Here is a 22514-nt window from a genome sequence, read left to right as displayed (position 1 = left end):
AAACAGGTGCTCTAGTTTCGTGCCATGTAATACCCCATTTACCCCCAAGTCCAAAGGTTACAGGACTAATAGCTGCCTTGTGGTAATCAAGGAAAGCTAAGACACTAGCTATGGTGAAACATCTGGGACATATTTTACATACTTGCAACATATGCTTCAGGTTCAATTAAAGTGAGGCTTTGGCACATTTATTAATCTTTTTTACTTTTATCCTATAAGAGAACCCACTGACCTGACCTTACTATTATACCATATGAGAAAACAGGAATAATGAGAACTGAAGGTCAGTACCTGCTGGTGTAGCAAAGACACATTTGTTTGCACACACACACAAAATTCCATTATACCTGACTTTACACGCAAACTTTAAACTGAAGAACCAATGAATGTTTTAAAGTAGGAAATTGCCCTGCCACTACTGGTCCACACTGACATCTAAACCTTGCAGCATTTAGTGGTGTGTAATCTGGCCAAGAGACGGAAGCTGGTAAATGCGAACTTGAAGGACCCTTTCCATATTTCCAATTTTTATAAAAAAAACAAACAAACCCCATAGTTTAAAAAGTCCATGCAAAAGATTTTATCTCTTATTGTGCAAGCACTTAAAAATCTATTGTAAATGATCAGCTTTGTCATTTTCTTTTTTGTGCAGGATAGGATTTTTATGCTACAAATTGCATTATAAGAGCTCAAAAAAACCTTTCATATTAATGAAAAAAGGGCTGGGATTTATGAAAATCAAATGACATTAATTTCATATGGAAAATATACTCTTCTTCCGCCTCCTATAAAAATATAGTTGAATTTACACAGTAATTTAAGCGGTCCTTTTCAAACAACTTTAATAAGTAGATCAGAAAGTGTATCAGAATCAAGGGGCTGACTTTGAGGCTAGATTAGGATCAGGATGAACACTAGATTAGGATGGACACAGTTCTAGGGATTTACTATGCTTTCCCTAACCTGGTAGGTTTTTGCATTACAACTACATTTCAGTGAACTGGTTCAAATGCGACTCCTTGGCTCTCCCCTCTCTCTTCCTCTCCCCAATCTTCCTTTTTTCTTTTATGCTTCCATTTCCTGCTCTTCCTCTTCTACCTCTTCCTCTTTCTTCATTTACCCCCCCTACTCTACTGCATCCCCCCCCCCCACCCCCCAAAGAAAGGAAGGGAGATTTTTAGAAGCCTGGGAATCAAGGCGGTGCTAAGGAAATAGAATGATTTCAAGCAGAAGCATTAAAACAGCAAATGACACTATGGGCCCACAGTTATTAAAATTTCTGGGAATACACATGCTGCTTGGATGGATCCCTTACAGTAGCTTTAATAATAAAGCTGCTACAAGCAAGGGAAAATGGCCATAAATGGATGGCAGCTTAGTGTTTATCAGAAGAGAAATGATGATTCAGAGCTAGCATGTTGAGTTAAAATACAAGCTCTCTACAGCTACCCGGCTGACCTTTGCAATAAATCATATCTTTTATTGCCAGAAGTGGATGCTCACATTATTTAACATTAAAAACTAGCACATATGTGTTTTTACAGAAGGAGGTTTTGTTAGCTCAGTGTTTGATGATACTAAAATGAGGTAGCTAATGACTAAATAACGTACAGTAGGATTTCACAGAACAGCTCTCTCAGTTTTAAAATGTTTCAACCAGCAAAAGAAAGAACCACTGTAAGAGTGTGTGTGTGTGTGTGTATGTGTGTGTTTGTGTGTGTGTGTGTGTGTGTGTGTGTGTTCCATACTCTTTAAAGCATTGGATGTTAGCTATCTGGGAAAAAAAAGTCATTCAGGGGATGAACTAATCACTGCGATTTTTTTTGACATTTCTAATGCTTGCTGCCAGCACACAAATTCTTACACTGGTATATAACTGTACATCTCTACTAGAAACAAAGGTCAAAGGCATAAATTAAGATATACTGTTTTTCTGCTCTCTTCAAAAAATTTCATTGCTTGACTACAACAGAAGTCAGATGAATACTGGTGAAGGTCAAAATTTGGTTTTCTATGCAGAGCAATTTTTTTAAACCAGTTATTTTCTCTCTTCCTTGTTTTCCACCTTTTTTGGGGGGGGGAGGGTTTGGAAATACCCCGATGCAAGCCAAAGGTTGATCCACAGCCCTTTTCTCCACAACAGAACCATCCCACAAACACCTGCCATTGAAGCAGTGGTACAAGGTCATTCTAATTTCCTCCCCCTGGTTTTTCCCTCTCCCAGGGGTAACAACCAATACAAGTTGTCCCATCACTTGGTTCAATAAGATGTAGAAACTAGCTGTTATTTACTGTGGTCAAAATCCTATATGGGGACCAGCCACTCAGGAAGAGAAATATGTAAAAATGACAAAGAGCAGGTCATGGCACCTATAGGGCCACAGAACCTATTCCAAAGCAAGTGGACACTGGCAAGAATTGTGATTATTAAAATGCCTTACAGAGTGCCACTCATACATGGGCCATTCTTTTAACCAGGCAATTCATTGAAAATTACAGATGACAGGATCCCATCTTCAATTGATGTGGGGCCGCTATTTTTACTTCTTTTTTTCTCCCTAAAGTATAGTCCTATTTGTAATACTCAAGACAGGACAAATTTTTGTCCTTCAAAAACAGTTGTCACTGCCGTTATCTTCAGAAGAGCTATCAAGTTCCAGACAAGCTGAATTATTTTTGTTCCTGGCAGAAAAATATTTGACCCAGCTCTGGACAAAAAAGAAGAGGATTTATAGTCCTCTATCCTTCCGGCAACATCCAGTGGCATTGTTAGGATGATAAACAGCACTGTCCAATTTTCTGGACTAAAACACTTCAACTCCTTTTTTAACTGTCTGTAAAAACAGTATCATGTCTAAATTCCCCCATCCCCAGGTACCTGAGTGCTGGGGAAGATAATTACCTTGTCATCTCTGTCATCCTCTTCCTCCTCGTCCTCTAGCATGTCCTCCACTACCTGCAGACAGAAACAGACGTCGTTGTCATGATTTTCATGAAGAGAATTTTGTTCTGTCAATTGGGAGCTTTTTAGGGATGAAAACTTTATTAACATTTGAAACATGCTGAGAAATAAAATATTCAATCTAGAGATTGAGATTTGGATGATGCTCTATCTTTAATTGATCTACGCCATCTAAAAGTAGTAGAAAAACTATAAATATACACACACACATTTTGTGTGTGTGTGTGTATCTACATGAAGCATCTTGTGACAAGGCTGATATACAGAGTATCCCAAAAGTCTTAACTCAGATTATTTACATACATACACACACACACATACATACACTTAAACTTTTGGGACAGTGTACATATATATATATGTTACATATATATACACACATACATATATGCTTATATGCATATAATCTATATTACTTATATCTGTATTCTATTTGAAGGAATGCTAGACTAAGAATTTTTTTTTCCAGCTCTCTTGTTGTGTATACTGTTCAAGCACTTTAGGTTCAGGAAGACTTACTAAACATTCAAATGACTCTGCCAGGTCTACATTTCTTACTCATCAAAAGTGTTGGTTTAAGGGAAAGAGTACTGTGCCAGGAGAAAGGAAACACCAGCACTGATATTGTTCTGCCGTTAGTGAAGCGTATGACTTGCCATGTCACTTTACTTCCATAAGACTAAGATTCCTCATCTGTAAAATGAGGCTGGTCAGATGATCTCTTGATTCCAAAATTAGGTGGTACCAGGAAGACCTGGGTTCAAGTCCAGCTTCAGGTACTTATTAGCTGTGTGACCCTGAGCAAGTCACTTAACCTCTCTCTTCCTCAATTTCTTCACCTGTGAAATGGGGCTAATAATGCTTACTTCACAGGGTTGTTATGAGAATCAAATGAGATAATAGTTGTAAAGCACTTAGAACAGTGCCTCTGGCACAGAGTAGGCATTACAGAAATGTTTGCTATTATTATTATAGCTATCTCCTATGCTAAGATCCCCTAGGCTAGGGGAAAAATGATGCTAGTTTACTTTGGGGTGATGTTGGATAGCATTCAATTCAAAGAGGGTGTGTGAAGTCAAGTTTCAGGCTACAACAGTTGATTCTTGATTGTCTATGTACATGGATCATTTGCTTTGTGGATTATCTGGGACAAGGTTTTAGCTCCAAGCTAGTTTCTTCTTGTCACTTAGCACATTTGGAGACTTCTTTCTCTTGTTGGTTGGTGAATGATATGAGGACATAAATAAATTTAAAAAGTTATGAAGTCAAATTTTCTGAATAAAGATAATTTAATTTATTTTGAAATCAACTTTAATGATTTTTTTTTTAATTTTCTATTTGGTAGTTATATCATTTCCCCTTACACATCATTGCCCATAATCAAGAGTTAACCATACTTGATTAATGTACTAGATGATGCAGTGGATAGAGTGAGGGGTCTGGACTCAGGAAGACCTGAGTTCAGATCTTGCCTCAGACAATTACTAGCTGTAGGACTCTGGGCAAGTCACTTAACCATTCTGCCTCAGTTTCCTCATTTGTAAAATAAGATGAATAATACCATCTATCTCTCAGATTTATTGTGAGGATTAAGTGAGATATTTATAAAGTGCTTTGTAAACCTTAAGATGCTATAATCCAACCACTTAATACACAATCCTTAATTTTGTAATTATTTGTCTATCTTTTTATTTGTGATACAGATTTGTGATTTCAGATATGTAGGTAAGGAAAATCTCTCTACAAGTACAAATTGATAACTACTCTGGAATTTAGGTTCTTAGTGAGTTGCCTAGATCCTGAGAGATTAAATGTTTTGTTCAGGGTCACATAGCCAGCATGTCAGAGGTTCAACCTGAATCCTGGGTTGTCTTGACTCAGAGACCATTAAGAACACTGCTTCTTCTTCTATGACAAATTATTAGACAGGATGTGGTTATGGAGTACCTTAAAATCTTCCTCCAAAAGATTCCTGCCACCTTTAAAACATACAAGTATACTTGATATTATTTGCTTCATAGTTCCTATGGGGATATGTAATTTCTAGCAATGGTCAAGAGAGAAAGATACCTAACTTAATAGTTGTTAGTGCAGTTATTTGAATTAGCAGCCACATAAAATGCTAGGTAATGCATTTTTATAACATGTACAAATCCCATACACTAAAAGAAGTGAGCTTTTGACTCTCCTATAAATATGATAATAAATAAATATATTTTAAAACATTCTTCAGTGCATTGGAATGTATTGTAGAACATACAAACTATTCAAAAATGCTTCTAACACATCCATTTACATACACACACACACACACACACACACACACACACACACACACACACACACACACACACACACACATATATATATATATATATATATATATATATATATATATATATATATATATATATATAAGTAAAGGTGGGTATGTACCAGATCATTTCTAGTCTCTTCCAACTCTAAGATTCCATTGTTGTAGATTACAGGTACTAGGTATGAACTTCAACTGCATACAACATCACTCTAACTATTCTGAGGCATAGTTGTACTACTAGCCTTTTTTCTTGACCAGAGATGTGCTAGAGTTTGCTCTAATTGGTTCAGAGATGTGCTAGAGTTAGCTCTGATTGGTTCAGAACAGCCACTGTTAAATTTTTAGTGTAAGCATCTATACCGTGGAAATTGGATATTACAAATCAGGGCTTGATTGATCCTTTTGTTGAGTGTTTAGACTTTAAAAAGTGATGGAGAAAATATTATTAGTGCAGATTAAACTTAAAAGTACGTCATGCATATATATAAAAATGTTCAATCTTTACCAGCACACTGTTATAATCTTAGTGAGTTCACAGTATCATCAGTGGCTCCTAGCCTCCCTAACACTAGCTATCCCATAAAAACAACTAAAGCGAATCTAGTCCAAACACTCATACAAAGACAAAGCTTAGAATGCTTCTCAAATTGCTCCTTCTTTACAAGGAAAGCAGGCATCATCTCTCCCAGCTCCTTCCATTCTTCCTGTTTCCCATTTCTAAATCATTCCTGGATCTTTCCCAGTCTATCTCTTCTCCAGGCTCAGTTCCACCTGGGAATTGGGAGTAAGGAGGACTTGAGTTTAAGTCTTCTTACTAGCCATGACTGACCAAGACAATGCAGTTAACTTGTCTTAGTTTTATCATCTGTATAAAAAGTATCAATAATGCCTATTTCATAGAGTTACTGTGTATGTATGTAAAACTCTCTGAGCAGTCAGGCAGCACAGTAGATAGAGTAGAGGACCTGGAATCAGGAAGACTCATCTTCCTGCGTTCAAATCTGGACTCTGACCTTTACTAGCTGTATGACCCTGGGCATGTCACTCAATCCAGTTTTCTCATCTGTAAAATGAGTTGGAGAAGGAAATGGCAAATCACTTCAGTGCCTTTTCCTTTGCCAAGGAAACCCCAAGTGGGATCACAAAGAGATTGAAACAAATGAACAATAACAAAAATATAAAACTCTTTACAAACTTTAAAGCACGGTATCAGTGTGAGCTATTAAATTGCAATGACATCACACAACTCCTCAGTCAGACGTTTTACACAAAGATTTAACCAGTTTTTTGCAGGACATGTTTCCAAGCTACATGAACACAGACCACACTTTTAACATTCATAAGATCTAAGAGCTAGAGGGGACAAGGAGCAGAGAATTCATCTAGTCCAACCCTCTTCATTTTATAGATAAGGAAGCTCAAGCTTCTGTTAGGGATAGAGATTTACAAGAAAGGAATATTAGTATTCTAGAGTCATTACAGATAGACCAAAAGCCTAGTGGGAAAGAGGAATGTTTCCTGGAATGTTGGGGAAAGGAGTTGTTGCTGTCGTGTTCATCCTTTGTTTGCCAAGAAGACCATGACATCAGAAAAATGATGACATGACTTGCACTGGACTTTGTTTTGAGTGAGGGAGGGCTGTGCAGGTCAGCAGCCTCACTTCTCCTCCAGAGTCATCTGGATCCAGTGACCAGATATGCATCAGGATGACTGGAGATGGCCCAGGATGTAATGGGAGACCTTGGCCTTTTTCTCCTAAGGCCTATTCAGGAACTCACTTAGGGTGAGGTGACACCCATTCAGTGAACAGACCCCTTTAAGAAGCAGTCAGGGCATGGCCCCTTTAATGAGCAAAAGAAAAAAAAATGAGGAGTGCTTTACTAGCAACCCCCATGTTCATTTTTCTTCTGAGGGGACTATAAATCACAAGATGGTACTATGAATGTGAAAGAAATTGATCTAGTGGGAAAATTCTACCATTCAGAGAGTAAGAAGAACTGTATTGACTGTTTATGGTCTACTTACATGTTTTCTGGATTAGCTTATGGTCTCTTGACATCTCTTTGTGTTTTTTGCTTTTTCTGTATAGTGAAACAAAGGCTGTCCTATACCTGATACCTCTGTTACCTTTAGTGCTTAGATAGGAGCTGGGGACTCTTACATTTGTGGAAACTTAAGCATAAAATATATTCAAAGATTTCCTCAAGAAATTCAGGGTAGAGATATTGATATTTTAGATAAATTCTCCATATTAATCTAGTCCAAATAAGCCAAGAGAAGTGACTCTGAGTCACAGGTTATAAAGAAGGAAGCATCTTTGAACACCCCTCTAACTACATTATCTATGATTCTATCTCTTCATTCAATAAGCATTTGTGGGTCACCTACTATGTGAAAGGTGCTATGCTAGGTGCTGAGATATAAACTGGGGCTATTAAATATTACATAAGGCTCCCTGTGGACTGCATATTGACTTGGTTTTAAAATGTAATACTATCTATGGTTTTTAGTATTTTTATTTCTTTTGTTAAATATTTCTCAATAACATTTTAATTTGGTTTAAGCCCACAAGGAAGGGGTGTGGTCCACACGCTGCCTGGAGGCCATATGTTTGATAACTTTGCTGTGAGATATACACACAGGTACACCTTCTTCTAGTAGAATTTTAATAAGAAAACAACGTGTCAAAGCTAAGATTACCTTTCACAGTAGCTTTTGATCTTTCTAAATTTGCAAATAGATATAAACATATATATGAAAAATCACACTAATCATTTGTAACGGGTGGGTGTACTAGATGCCTCCCAAACCAGGCTAGAGTAAGGGTAAAAACCACTAAAAAAGTCTGAAAAGAAAGTATAGTGCTCCATGCCAAGATCAGCAGCACATATGAATTAAACTCTTATGATTCTCCAAGGTGTAGTTCCTTCTCTTCCACCACTCCCTTGGAAAATAAAATACCCTCTGCAGATCTTGGGGTATATAATGCCTTCATTTTCCCTTCAAAACCAGTAAATATCTCATCGAAAACACTGACTATGAGAAAAACCAAAACAAGAGATCAGAAAAACCAAGCTGACCAAAATGAACACTATGCTATTTACTAATGTGATAAATGAAGGTGCCGTATTCACAAACTATTAATAAAATAATAACTTAAATGGATGTACATCCACCTATTTAACCCATCATTAAAAATTGGTAAGGTTCACATCAGTCACCTAACAGGACCAAAATGACTCAAATGGGGAGATTTAAACCTATTACAAAGTAGAGATAAAGTAAGGCAAATCTTCAAGAAGCTTTCAAATGTTTGTCAGAAAATCTAAAACACAATTACTGAACCACTATCTTAAGAGTTTGTCGTCTCTGCTTGTGCCAATTTAATTTTCAAAATGCCAAAGCACTATTAGTCCGTAAAAGCAACAAGCAGTCTACCTCACACTTTCTGCAAACCAGCTGTGAGCCTGATGTGCTAGAACTGCACAAAGCAGGCCTAGAGAATGGGCCTCTTCATTTGCAAAACTCAAACTGTTCCCACACTGCACCAACGTGTAATTGGATACGCACAATTGCTCCACAAATGGGCAGCCAGAACCACCCAACACAACAATTTATTTTTAAATTTGGCAGAAAAGTGTTGTCTTAGGGAGACTGGCTTTGTGTGGAGTTTCAGCTCTCCAAAGAGTTTTTAATGCCAAGTTATAAACCCCGAAAAATAGGGATTTTTAATGCAGATGACACCCTGCTGATATCTTCACAATAGCCTCACAATGGATATCACCATCCCATTTGATCTGCATGCCCCCAGGGCACAAAGGTGCTTTTTCAAATCCCAAGTGGAGGTATAAAAATTCTCCTGGGGAGTCATTCTAGCACAGGTAAAGTTTGGAGTACCTTGAAAGAAGACTCAATTAGGGTTTTACAATTAACCACAATACTAATCCCGCCCCTTCTCCCCACCCCATTTCTGAGCAGAGCATTCAAATTTCTAAAAGGCACAAGGGCTGTTGGTCCAAAATTTCAGTAATCTAGAGACTTATTAATAATGAATCCTTAGGCTTTTCTGGTATGCTGAAACAAGTGACTCAGAGGCTTTTTCCTAAACTTCTCTTTGTACTCCCAAACCTGGTCTAAGCCCAAACTAGGTGACTATAGAATTGGCAAGCTGAGATCTTCCAAACAGACCACAGAAAAACCACCGGAGAATAACCACTATATTTAATGACTGGACAAAACTGTGACCTAGTCCTGAGAATTCAAATAGCAAATGCTATTTACAAATAGAGTACTTAAGTAAAATACTTTGCTAAGTAAAACAAGGACTGTCATTCTCAGATTCCAGGCTTTTCCTCTTTAAGGAAACCTGAAGTAATCGTTATCTACCTAGTCTGGTTTTTAGAAATATTTGAGAAACTGACCAAACCTTTGTCAGCAATGATACTACAGAAATGTTGCATTTCTTGGAAGGAGGAATGCTATTTCCCAATAACAATGAAATGAAAAAGGAACGATACATTGTATTAAATAAGGTGTGTGTGTGTACGTGTATATATGTGTATCTACATATATGTATAGATATGTATATATCTATATCTATAGATAGATAGATAGATACAGATATAGATATACACATACAAGTTTTCAGGGGGAAAAAAATCTTAGAACCTCTCTCGAATTTTCTCTCCAAATTATGCTTCCCGATACCTTGCTGGAAATCAAGTAGCATTAATCAAACAAAGGAAGGGCACTAGGGAAATCAGAAAGATCTAATGCAAGCAGTTAAAAGTGACATGACCTTCTGTAATGTCACTTGTCACAGACTTATATGCCACACAGTGGAAGAAGGTCTTGAAAGAAACTGATTCTTGGTACTATTTCTTGAATGTAATACTAATACAGATGACATTTTAAAAAACACACACAGAAGGCCTCAAATGTGGTATGGCAGCTATATTATGGCCAAACAGTAGTCAGAGAACATTTAAAATTAAAGCAAAATATTTCTTCTCTTGTTCTTAAAATCTGTATAAAAATAGGTGCTTGTCCAAAACAAAATGTCTATAGCAGAACTTCAATGAACAAAGGAAAAGGTTCCTTAAAATTAAATCCGTATGCCTCCAGAAATAGTCTATGACCTGTACCGTAGCATCCCTTGTTCGCAGTCATTTTTGTGGTATTCCAGTTTAGCCAATGCCTCCCATTTCAAAGGAATAAAACTTAATTTTAATGGAAAGCCTAAGAAATGTAGTTGACAACTCAAATAAAAAATTTGACAGTCTCTTCAGTAGTGTTCCACAAGGAAAATAAAAAGATATTCGTGAAGGGAAAAGCTGTGAGAAAGATGAGACTGAGGAAAAAGCTGAAGGAGGTGGAAAAAAGTAACCCTCATGACCAAAGCAAGAGACTCCAATACCAGCTCCTTAATATCACTTTAGAACTGTATTAAAAAAAATTAAAACTAAGAGACAAAATGGAGTTATAAGATCTGTGAATAATTTTTACTACTCCTTCTGTTATGATTTTTCTTAGGGAGAAAGTCATCTCCTAAATTTGCATTCTTTAAGTGAAAAGTGTCAAAGCAAATCTCTTCTTAAGATCATTCCATTTTGGATATCTCAGGATATCTAGTTCAACCACTGGATCACAAACATGGAAGGTGGAGTGAGTGGGTGGGGCCGGTGGGAGTGGAAACTATGAGTCTCTCTTGTCTCTCTGTCTTGCTGTCTGTCTCACTTTTCCCAGCAAAAATAATCTGTGTATTAAATCAATATTCTTAGTGAATACATTCACAATTCAAATTGTTTTATTCTAGGACAGGATATGAAGAAACAACATCTGCATGAAAGAAGAAACCATTTTCCAGATGTGTTTAACTCATGTTCTTTTTTTTTAAATCAAAAAGTTGTTTCACAAGAAAGAGATTTTATATGTGGTAAATATAGACCATCAAATATATATGGATGTAAAATTTGGAAAAGTTATAGCTAAATGAATATGCTCACTGTTCAGACATGAAGGAATTTTGTGAGAGTGATAATCTTCAGCGTAACCTGGAGTTCATTTAGGTCCCTCTGTCTGCACATAGCTTAACCACAACATGCATTTGTGTGTCAATGGATTTACTATACTTGTGTGTAAATGTAATATAAAATTATTGAATGTGTATGGATTGAGAGGATGCATTAAGCCATTCAGACTATTTCGGGTCACTTGAAAGTACCTGGGGTCAAGTTGAAGACTTTCCTAGTCAATAAGTCTGTTATAACTGTGTTTATTTGGTCATTTTCTCATCAGGATACCTGCTTCTTGCCAGATTTTTGAGGAGGAACTCTAATGAAATGAATAGTTCAATTAAATTGTGCACGAAATTCATACCGCATTTGCAATAAAAGTAAGAATTATAAACAGGTCTGCAATGTAAGTTCTCATCTGGTATCTCTCCAAAACAACTGCATGGATGATGGCCGCTTAGTTTGATTCACACTATTAAGGATTTGACCTTGGAGCATTTCAGCTACAGTAGTCATCAAGATAACTGAACCGCTAGATGTAATAATAATTAGTGTGATAGGCTTGCCAGTAACACGGAATATATTGCAGTACAAAAGAAGGGAGATGAAAAAAAAGGAAAGCATTAGTACTTGACTGCTAAAAGACTTCCTGATTTTTACAGAGACACTCAAATACAATTATTTCTTCTTGCAGAATGCATTTCCTTGGCTCATTCTGGGAAGTGCTCATGTTGTAATTTAGTCTGATTCTTAATAGGAAATGTGGCTGTAATGTGGCTATCAGATGCCTTTTGATGCAGGCCACTGATTACATGCAGCCTTGTACTCTGAATCATCAACACCAGAATTCTTATACACAGAATAATATGCTTTGCTGAAAGGTGCCAGGACAGTAAATTTACTTTATTGGCCAACAGCACGGAACCTTTTTCTTTAAGTGCCACCTTAATACAGAAAAACCAAACACCTCAGCAGTTAAAGATAGGCTAAATAATAACTAATAAAAATTATATAAGAAGTATAAGCATCTCAAGTGTATTTCTTTTCATATTCTATCGTCATTGCTACTAAATAATCTTCCTTGTATTTACACAAAGCTCTGTGAACAGGATACAAGCGTTTATTTGAACTATGTCTCCATCTAAAGGCACGATACTGTATTGTATATTTTTGCTTCCAGGCAAAATTCTGTTGTCATCGCCTTTAAGATACAGTATTTTTTATTTAGTTTAGAAGGAAAAAAAGCAAAAGAATTACACTCAAGCCACACCTATAATAAGCTTTTATAGGAATAATGTTTTCCGATATTACTTTGTCAACCAGAAAAGTTAAAACTTAGGGTTTTCTAATAGAATACAAAGATGATTATATCAACCATTGACCTCTTTTATTCAACCAAGTTTAATATTTTTTGCTGATAAAATATTTTTACTAAATTCATAGTATTTTTCATTTAAATAAAACTGAAAACAACTATTTCAAGGTAAGGTATTTTAAGCAAAGATGAGAATTTCATTCACCGATTGAGATTTTCTGGCAGAAAGGGCACCATTTTATATGGCTTAAAACTTACAGCCTTAAAAACTACTTAATTTCTAAATTATGCCAGTGACTACTTACTTGTATCAAAAACCTTTCAGACAGGCATGATAAGCACTTGGACATAAGCCTTCTCTAAAATGTGTGTCCATCCTCTGAAGTATATGTATTTCTTTATATATTTTGTTATGATCAGAACAGAAATATTTCTAACTATTGGAAACTTTTTAAGCAAGAAGTTCTTTCTAGGAAAAATTGTATCAATGTGCTCACGCGTTAGATGGAAAGGATTTTTGAAAACACCATACTCTTTTTTTGTATAGTTTAGACCTTCTGAGAGTTGATCTGAAAACAATAGATCATTTATCTTTGTTGAGAAATTAATGTTGCATTTACAGGACCACATCAGTTCGCTGGGCTGCATTAAGGACTATAAAAATTCTTGAAACAAACAAACAAAAAAAGCCCAATCTTTAAGAGATTTGCGAAGGGGAAAAAAATTGCAGTGAGAAAATTTTCTGACAATGATTTTTTTCTTTTGCCTAGAATATTTTGAGGCATCATGAGAACATTTTGTAAAAATTTTAACTTTAAAAATGGAGTATGTTTTGAATGTCAAAAAATTATGCAACCAGAAGACTTCTGTTCTTCCCTTAAGCCCTTATTCCTAGTAATAATAAATGAAAAAGATTATGATTTTCTTCGTAAAAAAAAAAAAATGTCTAAGCCCCAAAGGATGATACTGCTGGGTTCAGATCCACAATGCCCCACCACAACTAGAGTGAATTTCTGTGTTGGACCTCAGCTTTTATAGCTAGAATGTAAATGGTTATAATGAAACATCAGGCAAAACCTGCTTAACAGTTGTCATGAGTTTTCCCCTAATAGAAAGCAGTCCTCTCCAGTCTAGGAAAAGATCAGCTAGCCAACTTAACATTTCTTCTTTATGTAGTGTACTGCGCTAAATTAGGGCATAATGCATTTATAATATTTATAGTACCAACATTTAGTTAAATAACCTTTATGTAAGATTTATGTTGATATTTTTTATTTCTCATTTAATGGCAAATTATGAAGAACATGTTTCATAAAGATAATTCTCCATTTAAATTCATCAGCCCATTAAATATTAAAATTATGTTTCTGATGCAATCTAGAACAAATTTGTCCAGCTTCAGTGATTATTTGCACTCATAAAAATTAGGCTTGATTAATAAAATTTAAATGCTTGATTAAGTTGACATTTTCATGTTTCATCCTGATTTATTAAAATTAGTCCCTCTCTCCTGGTCTGGCACAGTGATGGGAGTTTACCTTTCCCTCTCTCATATGCCAGATCTTGAATAAAATAGGTTAAGAATAAGCTCATAGCTTCTGGAAAATGGTGGTTTTCAGTAGAATATTTTATCCTTAAGTTCTTGTTGCATCTGTTTTTCGTGTTCTCACAAAGCCCAAAATGAAGGTTTGATTATAACATGTCTAGAAAGGTTTCCCTTTCCAGTCACTTATGGCTGTGAGCATGAGCTGCAAGACAGAATGTATTTATCATATTTCTGCAAAACTCAAAAGCCAAGAAGCTTTAAACTGTGGGAGAAGACTACTTTTGTAAGAGAATCTTTATATACTTTGCTGACTGAATCTGTCTCCTCCCAATCATTTCCACTGCAACCATTTTACTTCAAGCTCTCATCTCTTTTCCCTTCCACTATGCAAAAACCATTGAACTAGGATGATGACTTCCATCATATCTCTACTCCAACGCGTCCCTTTTACTACTGCCAGATGTTTTCCCATAGGACTGTTCCCATCATGTAAATCTACAAAAGTGAAAATAAAAAACTTCAGTAACTTCCCATTGCCTACTGAATAAAATATAAACTCTCAATATTGGCATTTGATGCACTCAGATCTGGTTTCAACTAACTTTTCCAACACCATCTCATGGCATATTTTATGTCATCTACATTCCAGCCATAGCAGACATTCTCCTTCCTCTTTTCTCATCTTGTTTTCTCTCATCTCTATCTATTTATTGATGCTCTCCTCCAAGTTTTGAGAAGAATTTCCATCTATTTCTACTGAGGTATCTCCTTTTCTTTTAAGGTTTAACTGAGAGGCTACCTCCTCTAGGAAAAAGTTCCTAATGTCTCTTCCAGTTAAAAGAATTGGTCTTTCCTCCCTCAGCTATTTTGAAACTCTTTTCTAGGACATTTTCTTTGAATTTCCATCATTTTCCTTCCTATCACAGTCATGCCTCTGACTTTTGAGTCCCCTTTCATTCCACATCAGATGTTAAAGTCCTTGACCACAGATCTTTCTGTGATGGCAAGCAAAGTAGGATCTTTTGCTGTTTTTGTTTTAGTATCATCAAGTGCCTCAGATTGAATCTTACCTTTATCAACCAGTCTTCACTAGGAGTAAAGTATAGAAACAAGAGTTTCTTTAACTAGAAACAGTTTTTATATTTGTATTGTTAATTAATTTAATGTGAATAAAGATCTTCCCTACCCATGAACAGGCTTGTCCATTAAGGGGAGTTTGATTAGGGAAGATTTGTAGGAAGGCCCGCACCTTTTGTCAATGAGGCACTGTTCTCAAGTGCTGTGATGCCCTCTGGCTCTAAAAATGTATAAATGCTCTGAGGGTGGGGTTTTACTTTGGGACTTACTGACTGGAAGTGCTTGCCCAGACTAGACTCTGGGAAGCTGCTAATGAGCCCCCTCCACTCCCTCTGGCTTTGAAAACCCAGATGTTGGTGCTTTCCTCTCTGGTAACTATGGTTAGACAGTTGGACCTGTCTGTTGATTTGTGATATACGTATTGATTATGGAGTTGGAAACCATATCTGTTGATCTTTGATTTCTCTGTATTTTCTCTGAACTTCAGAGTGCTGACTTTTTCCCCTGAACTAGGTGAAGGATACGTGTGCTTGATTAAAGGAGACTGTTAACCCCTCAAAAGTTACCTTACCTTTTATAAATGCAGATCTAAGAACCTCTGATAGCAGGTTCCTCTGTGTATGTTGGGGTGCTTACTGATACACTTTGTTGTTTTTTTAGGGGGGGAAGAATGATCCTTAAGGCACAGCAGTGTGCCTTGAACATAGCACACACTTAATGTTTTCTGAATTGACTTAAAATAAAAGCAAAACTACTTTTTTATTATTAGTTCTAGGTCCCAATGAGACTCAGAGAGAGGATTATGGTCACATATAAACCAATGAAAACATTACTCACCTTTATATTCTTTTGAAATGTCTTAATGATATTTTTTTTTTACATCATTGTTACTCTTCAATGACTTTTCTCCTCCCCCACCATAGACAAGTCAAATCAGCAAGCATTTATTAAGTACCTACTGTATGTGCCAGGGACTGTGGTAAGCACTGGGTATACAAAACAAAGAAAAAATGTGGTCCCTGCTCACAGGAAACTTAGAGTCTAATGGACTCTCCCTTAAAACATATAAAGTAAGCAAAATGGAGGTGATGCCTGAAGAAGCAAACCTCATCCCACAACCAGGACACTAGAGTCAATCTACCATGGGCATCTTGCCAATTGCTCTGAGGGTTTATGTGTACCATTCTAGCTTTTATCCCTTTCTCTGGGGTGAAATCCAATCAACATTACCATTACTACTGGGAAGGATGTGACAATTGACTGCCCAGCTCATAATCCCTAGACTTGTTCCATTTCCTTAAATAAAAGCTCTCTTACCTGGTCATTACTCCACACTCTCACATACTCATTCATATCAACCCCGCTGTACCCATCTTTCATGCCCACCTATTTTATTTACATTGCACATCACTCTTCATTCACTTGCTCTTCCAACCCAAATGGTTTACTCATGTTCCCTGTATAAGACAGAACATACTCCACTTTTTCATCTTTGCACATACTGTTCCCTATATCTGGAACTTCTCCTTCTTTACCTCAGTCTCTTAGAATCCCTGGGGAAGGTTCAATTCAAAAGGTCCCAATTGTTAGTGTCCTTCTCATCACTGTATTTTTGGGAGGTATATGGTCTATATTTACTTATATAACAATAGCTAGCATTTGTAGAGAACCTTGACATTTGCAAAGTGCTTTGCCAAAGGGTCTTATTATGACAACTGCATTGTGAAGTAGGTGCTATTTTTAATCCCATTTTGCAAATGAGGAAACTGAAACAGAGAAAAGTTACATGACCTGTCCAGGATCATGGAGTTATCTATGAACATGTTGTATTTCTCTGGTAGAGTGAGAGGGACTATATTTCTTTTGGTTTTGTATCACAGGAACCTAGGACTAGTAAATAAATAGGTACTTAATAGGTAATATTACCTGGATAGGTAAATAATAGGTACTTAATAGCTTGCTGACTGAATGACTGGTCATTTCACCAATCAGAGTTCTGAAGTTTTTCACTATTGTTTTTCCTTTACGTTATTATTTAAATTTTAACACACTGACAATGATGATCTTCTTAGCCAAGATTAAACCTTTGTAAGTTTACCCAGCAAAACAGGAAACTAGGTAACAAAACTTACATGCCTACTTCTATTTAGTAGATGTTTCCCCATTCAGTTGTAAGTTCCTTGAAGGCAGGAAATGCCTTTCTTTTTCTTATTTGTATACCCACTGTTTAGCATAGTCACCGGACACTTAGTAGGTGCTTAATAAATGTTTATTGAATTGAATGGAAATAACACCATCCAGTCAATCAGTCAACAAGCCTTTATCTACCATGTGCCAGGCACTGTACCAATCATTGGAGAGAGAAGAAAAGCCAAAAACAGTCCTTAATCTCAAGCTCAGAGTCTAAGGGGGCAGACAACATGAACACAACTATGTGTATACAAGGTATCTATACTGTAAGTGGGAGGTAATTTTCCATTTTCAGTGAGGGCTGGAAATGGGAAAAAACTGGGAAAAGCCTCTTTCAGATGGCAAGATTGATTATAGTATAGGTTCATGACTCTATATCCTACAAAGGAACATAACTGGGAATGGAAAAAATTATCAAAAAGCATGAGATGGTGGCAAGACTCTTTTTGAAGACTTTCTAGAGTATATGACAGTATTACTTATAAATTCTCTACCATTAATGACTTGACTAATGAAGCAATGGTAGAGGCTTGCAAAGGGAAACTTGACTTCATTTATAACAGCAGTTCTCAAACTTTTTGGTCTCAGGACCCCTTTACATCTTTAAAAATCATGAAGGACTCAAAGAATTTTTTTTAGATGGGATAAATCTATTAGTATTTACTATATTAGAAACCAAAATAGAGAGTTTCAGAGTATTTATGAATTGATTTAAAATAACAATAACAAATTTATTACATATTAGCATAAATAATGTATTATTTATGAAAAGTAGCTACATTTTTTTCTGAAAAAATTAGTGCGAAGAGGGGCATTCTTTTACATATTTTTGAAAATCTCATTAATGGCTGGCTTAATAGAAGACACCTGGATTCTCATATCTATTTCTGTATTCAGTCTGTTGTGATATGTTGTTTTAGTTGAAGTGAATATTTCAATAGGCAGATAACATCTTCGTGTGAATATGAAAATAGTTTTGACCTCAAAGACCATTAGAAAGGGTGGTCCCCCAGAGGGCAATGGATCATACTTTGAGAATGGCTGACAATGTTACAAGGGAAAATGCCTAATATGGGGCAGCAGTGATCTCTGCCTCTTTATTTTGGGATGAATGCAGAAACAATTAACAGACTGGATAGTTACAGATGTGGCTTGGTTTGCTAAGTGACAAACAAATGCCATGCATGTGTAGGGGGGTTAAAGAGCTGAAAATTGGGAAATAGTTCCTATAAAAAAAAACACACCTCATGCATTCTCATTACAAAACCCTTGAAGTTATTGGATTCCTAATAATAGTCCTCACTTAAGGATACTTCCCTGGGATGAGAAAGTCCTATCATTTGGTTTCCACTTCTGCTCTTTTAATTGAGGCTTTCTAATTTCTTGTCACCTTTCCAAAGCAGGGACAATAAGTTTCCACAAAGATCTTATGAAAACCTTTGCCATTACCACCCACTGCACAAAGCTCTGTGCCCACATTGGTAATGTAGACTAGTCATGAGGCCATGAGTCAGCTAGAAGTAGCATTTGTAGCTGTGCCTTATAGTACAAAATCTCTCCTTTGAATGATTACTTGGCTAAAGCAAATTGTCTCTTTGAGAGGATTAATATACGAGCTTTTAAAAGAACTTTTACTCCTTATGCTTTTTTTTCTGTTAAAAAGTGACACGATTCATGGACAGTTATCCCCTCCACATTGCGGTGGTTAAGGGGCATGGTGCTCCTTACATCTGGAAAACCTGTGTAAAAGTTTTTGGCCCTTACTTTGTACCAGAGAAGAAGTCTGAATTTTTTCCTTTTCTTTTATGGGTTGTTTACAGTACCTTATTGTAGAATTCAGGCTCAGTATTTTTCTGTGTCATCTATGACTTCTGCAAAACTCCCCCTCAAATCCCATTTAATTTCTTATGCAAACCTGCGATATATTGAAACCGCAATGGGGTAAGTTGCAATGTGGAAGGGGTGACTGCATATCAGTTTTCTTCTATTATGCTAGAACCTTAATTTTAAAAATTACTAGCAGAGATTCTGTTAAGGATTAGGGCAAAGAGAGGGTTTATTAGGCTTTTGAACATTAACTAACTTTCATGAGTATAAGGAACTCCCAGATGAAGAAATTCCACCTGCTAATACGGGCTGGTGTCTTCTCTACAACTTCTAGTCTTACAGAAATATCAAGAGAGTTAAGAGGTTAGGAAGAGTTGTTTAGGCTTACATGGTCAGGGGCAGAACTTGAATAGGCTGGCTCTAAGGATAGATTTCTGGTGGTCTATAAACTTGGGTGGGGAGAAAAATTACATCTTTACTTTAGAATAAGTGGTTTCCTTAGTAGTTCTATTTTTTTCATGTATTAAAAAACATCATTCTGAGAAGGGATTCATATCTTCAGCAGATTGCCAAAGAAGTCAATGATCTCAAATAGTTAGGAACCCATGCTCTACAATCATGAGGACTCTCAAAGACCAATGTGCACTTTCAGGTGCAAACTGAAGTATGTACAAGCTTCATTGAAACATGTGGAAACGCATTAATGGTCAACTCCTTTTTCTTTCCCTATACACATGCGTGCTCATGCACACACACATATATGACAATTTTTTGCTTTTTTTCTGCTTATAAAAATGTATGAAACAAATATGGATAAGAAAGGAAGACTGGATTGAATGGGTAAAATTTTATACATATATGTATGTATATCTCCAACATACTGGTAATAAAAAAATAAAGAAAACACGGTAAAAACCATTCATAAGAAGGAAGGACTGTCCCTAGGGAAGGAACATGCACGATGAATCCTTCAGTAGGAGATAAGCAAGGAAAAAATATATCTATGTGAGATCATAAATGTCTTTCTGAAACTTTATTTTCCTCTTTAAAAATGTTCATCTTCAGATAACAAATGATTCAATGTTACCTAGGATCTAACATCAGAATGGGCCTTTGAAGTCATTTATTTCAAAAACCCCTTATTTTACATGTAGGGAAATTGAGGTCCAAATAAATTAGTAACTGGTCTGAGGACCCACGGATTCTCTGTCTTCCAAATCTCAAACTCTTTCCAATATAGTGTACTGTCCCTTGTTTTGATAACTTTGCTGAATGACCAGGTCCATATCATCCCCATGGACTAGAATTACATAAAAAGCTTTTTAGAGAGAAGGTAGAAAGAAATGAAATATAATGTAAGTGCTCACTTGCTTCTGCTGGTTCTGAATATTGGTTTCTTGTGGTTAGGTTAATGATCATGCTGGAAATCCCTAAATCTGTCTCTTTTTGGAAAGGGGTGGGCCTTCTTGCTTAAATTGTGTTTTGGAAAAGTAAAGAAGATTGCTTGTGAGCCAGACTTGAAGAAGGAAATAACAGCAGCCAGTAAGTATATGATATTTTACAGTTTATAAGGGCAGCTAGATGGGGCAGTGAAAAGACTGCTGGGCTTGGAATCAGGAAGATTCCTTTTCTTGAGTTCAAATTCAGCCTGACACTTACTAGCTGTGTGACACCAGGCAAGTCACTTAACCCTGTTTGCCTCAGTTTCCTCATCTGTAAAATGAGCTGGAGAAGAAAACGGCATTTCAGTACCTCTGCCAAGAAAACTCCAAACAGGGTCATGAAGAGACATGAAGAGTCAGACGTGGCTGACCAACAACATTACAGTTCACAAGGTTTATAAAATCCCACAACCCTGTGATATAAATGACACGACATCATTATCTCTATGTTTCCTGTTCCTGGGCTCAGATGACAACTTCAAGGAATTCTGCCTCATTTAAATTCAATATATTTGAGAGCCAGTTGTCATTTTGATCTTGGAGCCCAAAGGACAAACAACAACAAATGAGAAAACTGAACCCTAAAGAAATGAAAGATCCCAAAGTAAGGGAATTTGAAAGCAGGAAATGAACCCAGGATTTCTGCCTCAATTCCACTGATGTTTGCATTATACTACACTGTTTCTCTTTGAGGAAAGAGGAGATGTTCCTTTTTAGATGAATTTGCACAGCTCAGTGCTTCTATCTGGAATTTTCTGACCTTGAACCATGTACGTAGGAGGTTTACAATCCTTGCTACTTTCAAGTATTAAAAATCTCTGATTGATTTTGGGAGGGACTAGCAGCATTTTCCCCCTCTTTTCTTGTGAACCTGACAGTCATTATCAAGCAATCTTCTTTACTTTTCCAAAATACAATTTTAAGCAAAAAGCCCAAAAGAGTTAATGAATCAGAGATGCAGGATTTTATATACATCCTCTGGCATGACCAATATGGAGATTTGTTTTGCTTGGACTATACATATTTGTTATAACATAAGGCTTCTTCTTAAGGATGGAGTGTGGGATGTGACTGGCTAGTGGGTAATGATAGATACATATAAAAAAAGAACATCAACCAGCAGCATTTTCCCAAGTGATTTGCAAGTGGAGGCCATGGCTACAAAAGCAAGGTGTCACAGCAAAGCTGCAAAAAGCTCAGGACTTGAGAGACAGCTCCATTTGTTACCAGAAACATTCAAAGTCAGAGTTCCAAAATCCTGTTGATTTTGTCCATCATGGCATACACAGCGGTCAAACCAGTCACATGTATAGTTATTGGAACGTGGTCAGTGACTTGGATTATCAATCCAAATTACTGCTAATCAACCAAGTTTATGATCACAAGATTCTTCAGTTACCAATGCTTGGGGCACTGTCAACCTGGAGATGACTGCTAGACTGTGGTGAATGGATTTACTGACAAGAAAGGAACAACTTTTAGCATTGTTCAAAGGGGGCAGTGAAGGGTTCCAATATCCTTGAGTAGCAGGCAAATATTTCTTTTCTAAGGTATTTTAACAAGGGTGGATATAGCTTGATTCATCATCTGTTGTAGTAAGATGGTGAGTCAGAGAATGATTTCATTGATCCATGTTAGAGTTCAGTCAATTGATTGGGCAATTAAGATTGTTATATAGCCAGAATAGCATCAAGCAAAGAAAGATAAGGAGCAGACTTTTCAAGGAGTGGGTGTGGTAGGTAGGCATGTACATGTATGTGTTAGCCAATGAATTTGAACAGTTTTCACATGTCAGAGAAATCTGAAAAAAATGCTTCTTTGCTA

General features: G+C 36.5%; 1 protein-coding gene across 6 annotated transcripts in view; it reads right to left on the bottom strand.

Moving 5' to 3' along the window:
* Positions 1-22514, bottom strand: part of MCTP1 (multiple C2 and transmembrane domain containing 1) — a 725942-nt gene that overhangs the window by 94286 nt on the left and 609142 nt on the right. For all 6 annotated transcript variants that reach the window (XM_072606122.1, XM_072606125.1, XM_072606124.1 and 3 more), the window contains one exon: positions 2903-2956. In XM_072606122.1, coding sequence (XP_072462223.1) covers positions 2903-2956 — 54 coding nt within the window. The remainder of the gene's footprint in view (positions 1-2902; positions 2957-22514) is intronic.

Source organism: Notamacropus eugenii, chromosome 4, assembly GCF_028372415.1.
Source record: "Notamacropus eugenii isolate mMacEug1 chromosome 4, mMacEug1.pri_v2, whole genome shotgun sequence".
Taxonomy (NCBI): Eukaryota; Metazoa; Chordata; class Mammalia; order Diprotodontia; family Macropodidae; genus Notamacropus; species Notamacropus eugenii.
The sequence above is the reverse complement of the archived record's forward strand: the minus strand, read 5'-3'. Positions and strand labels throughout refer to the sequence as shown.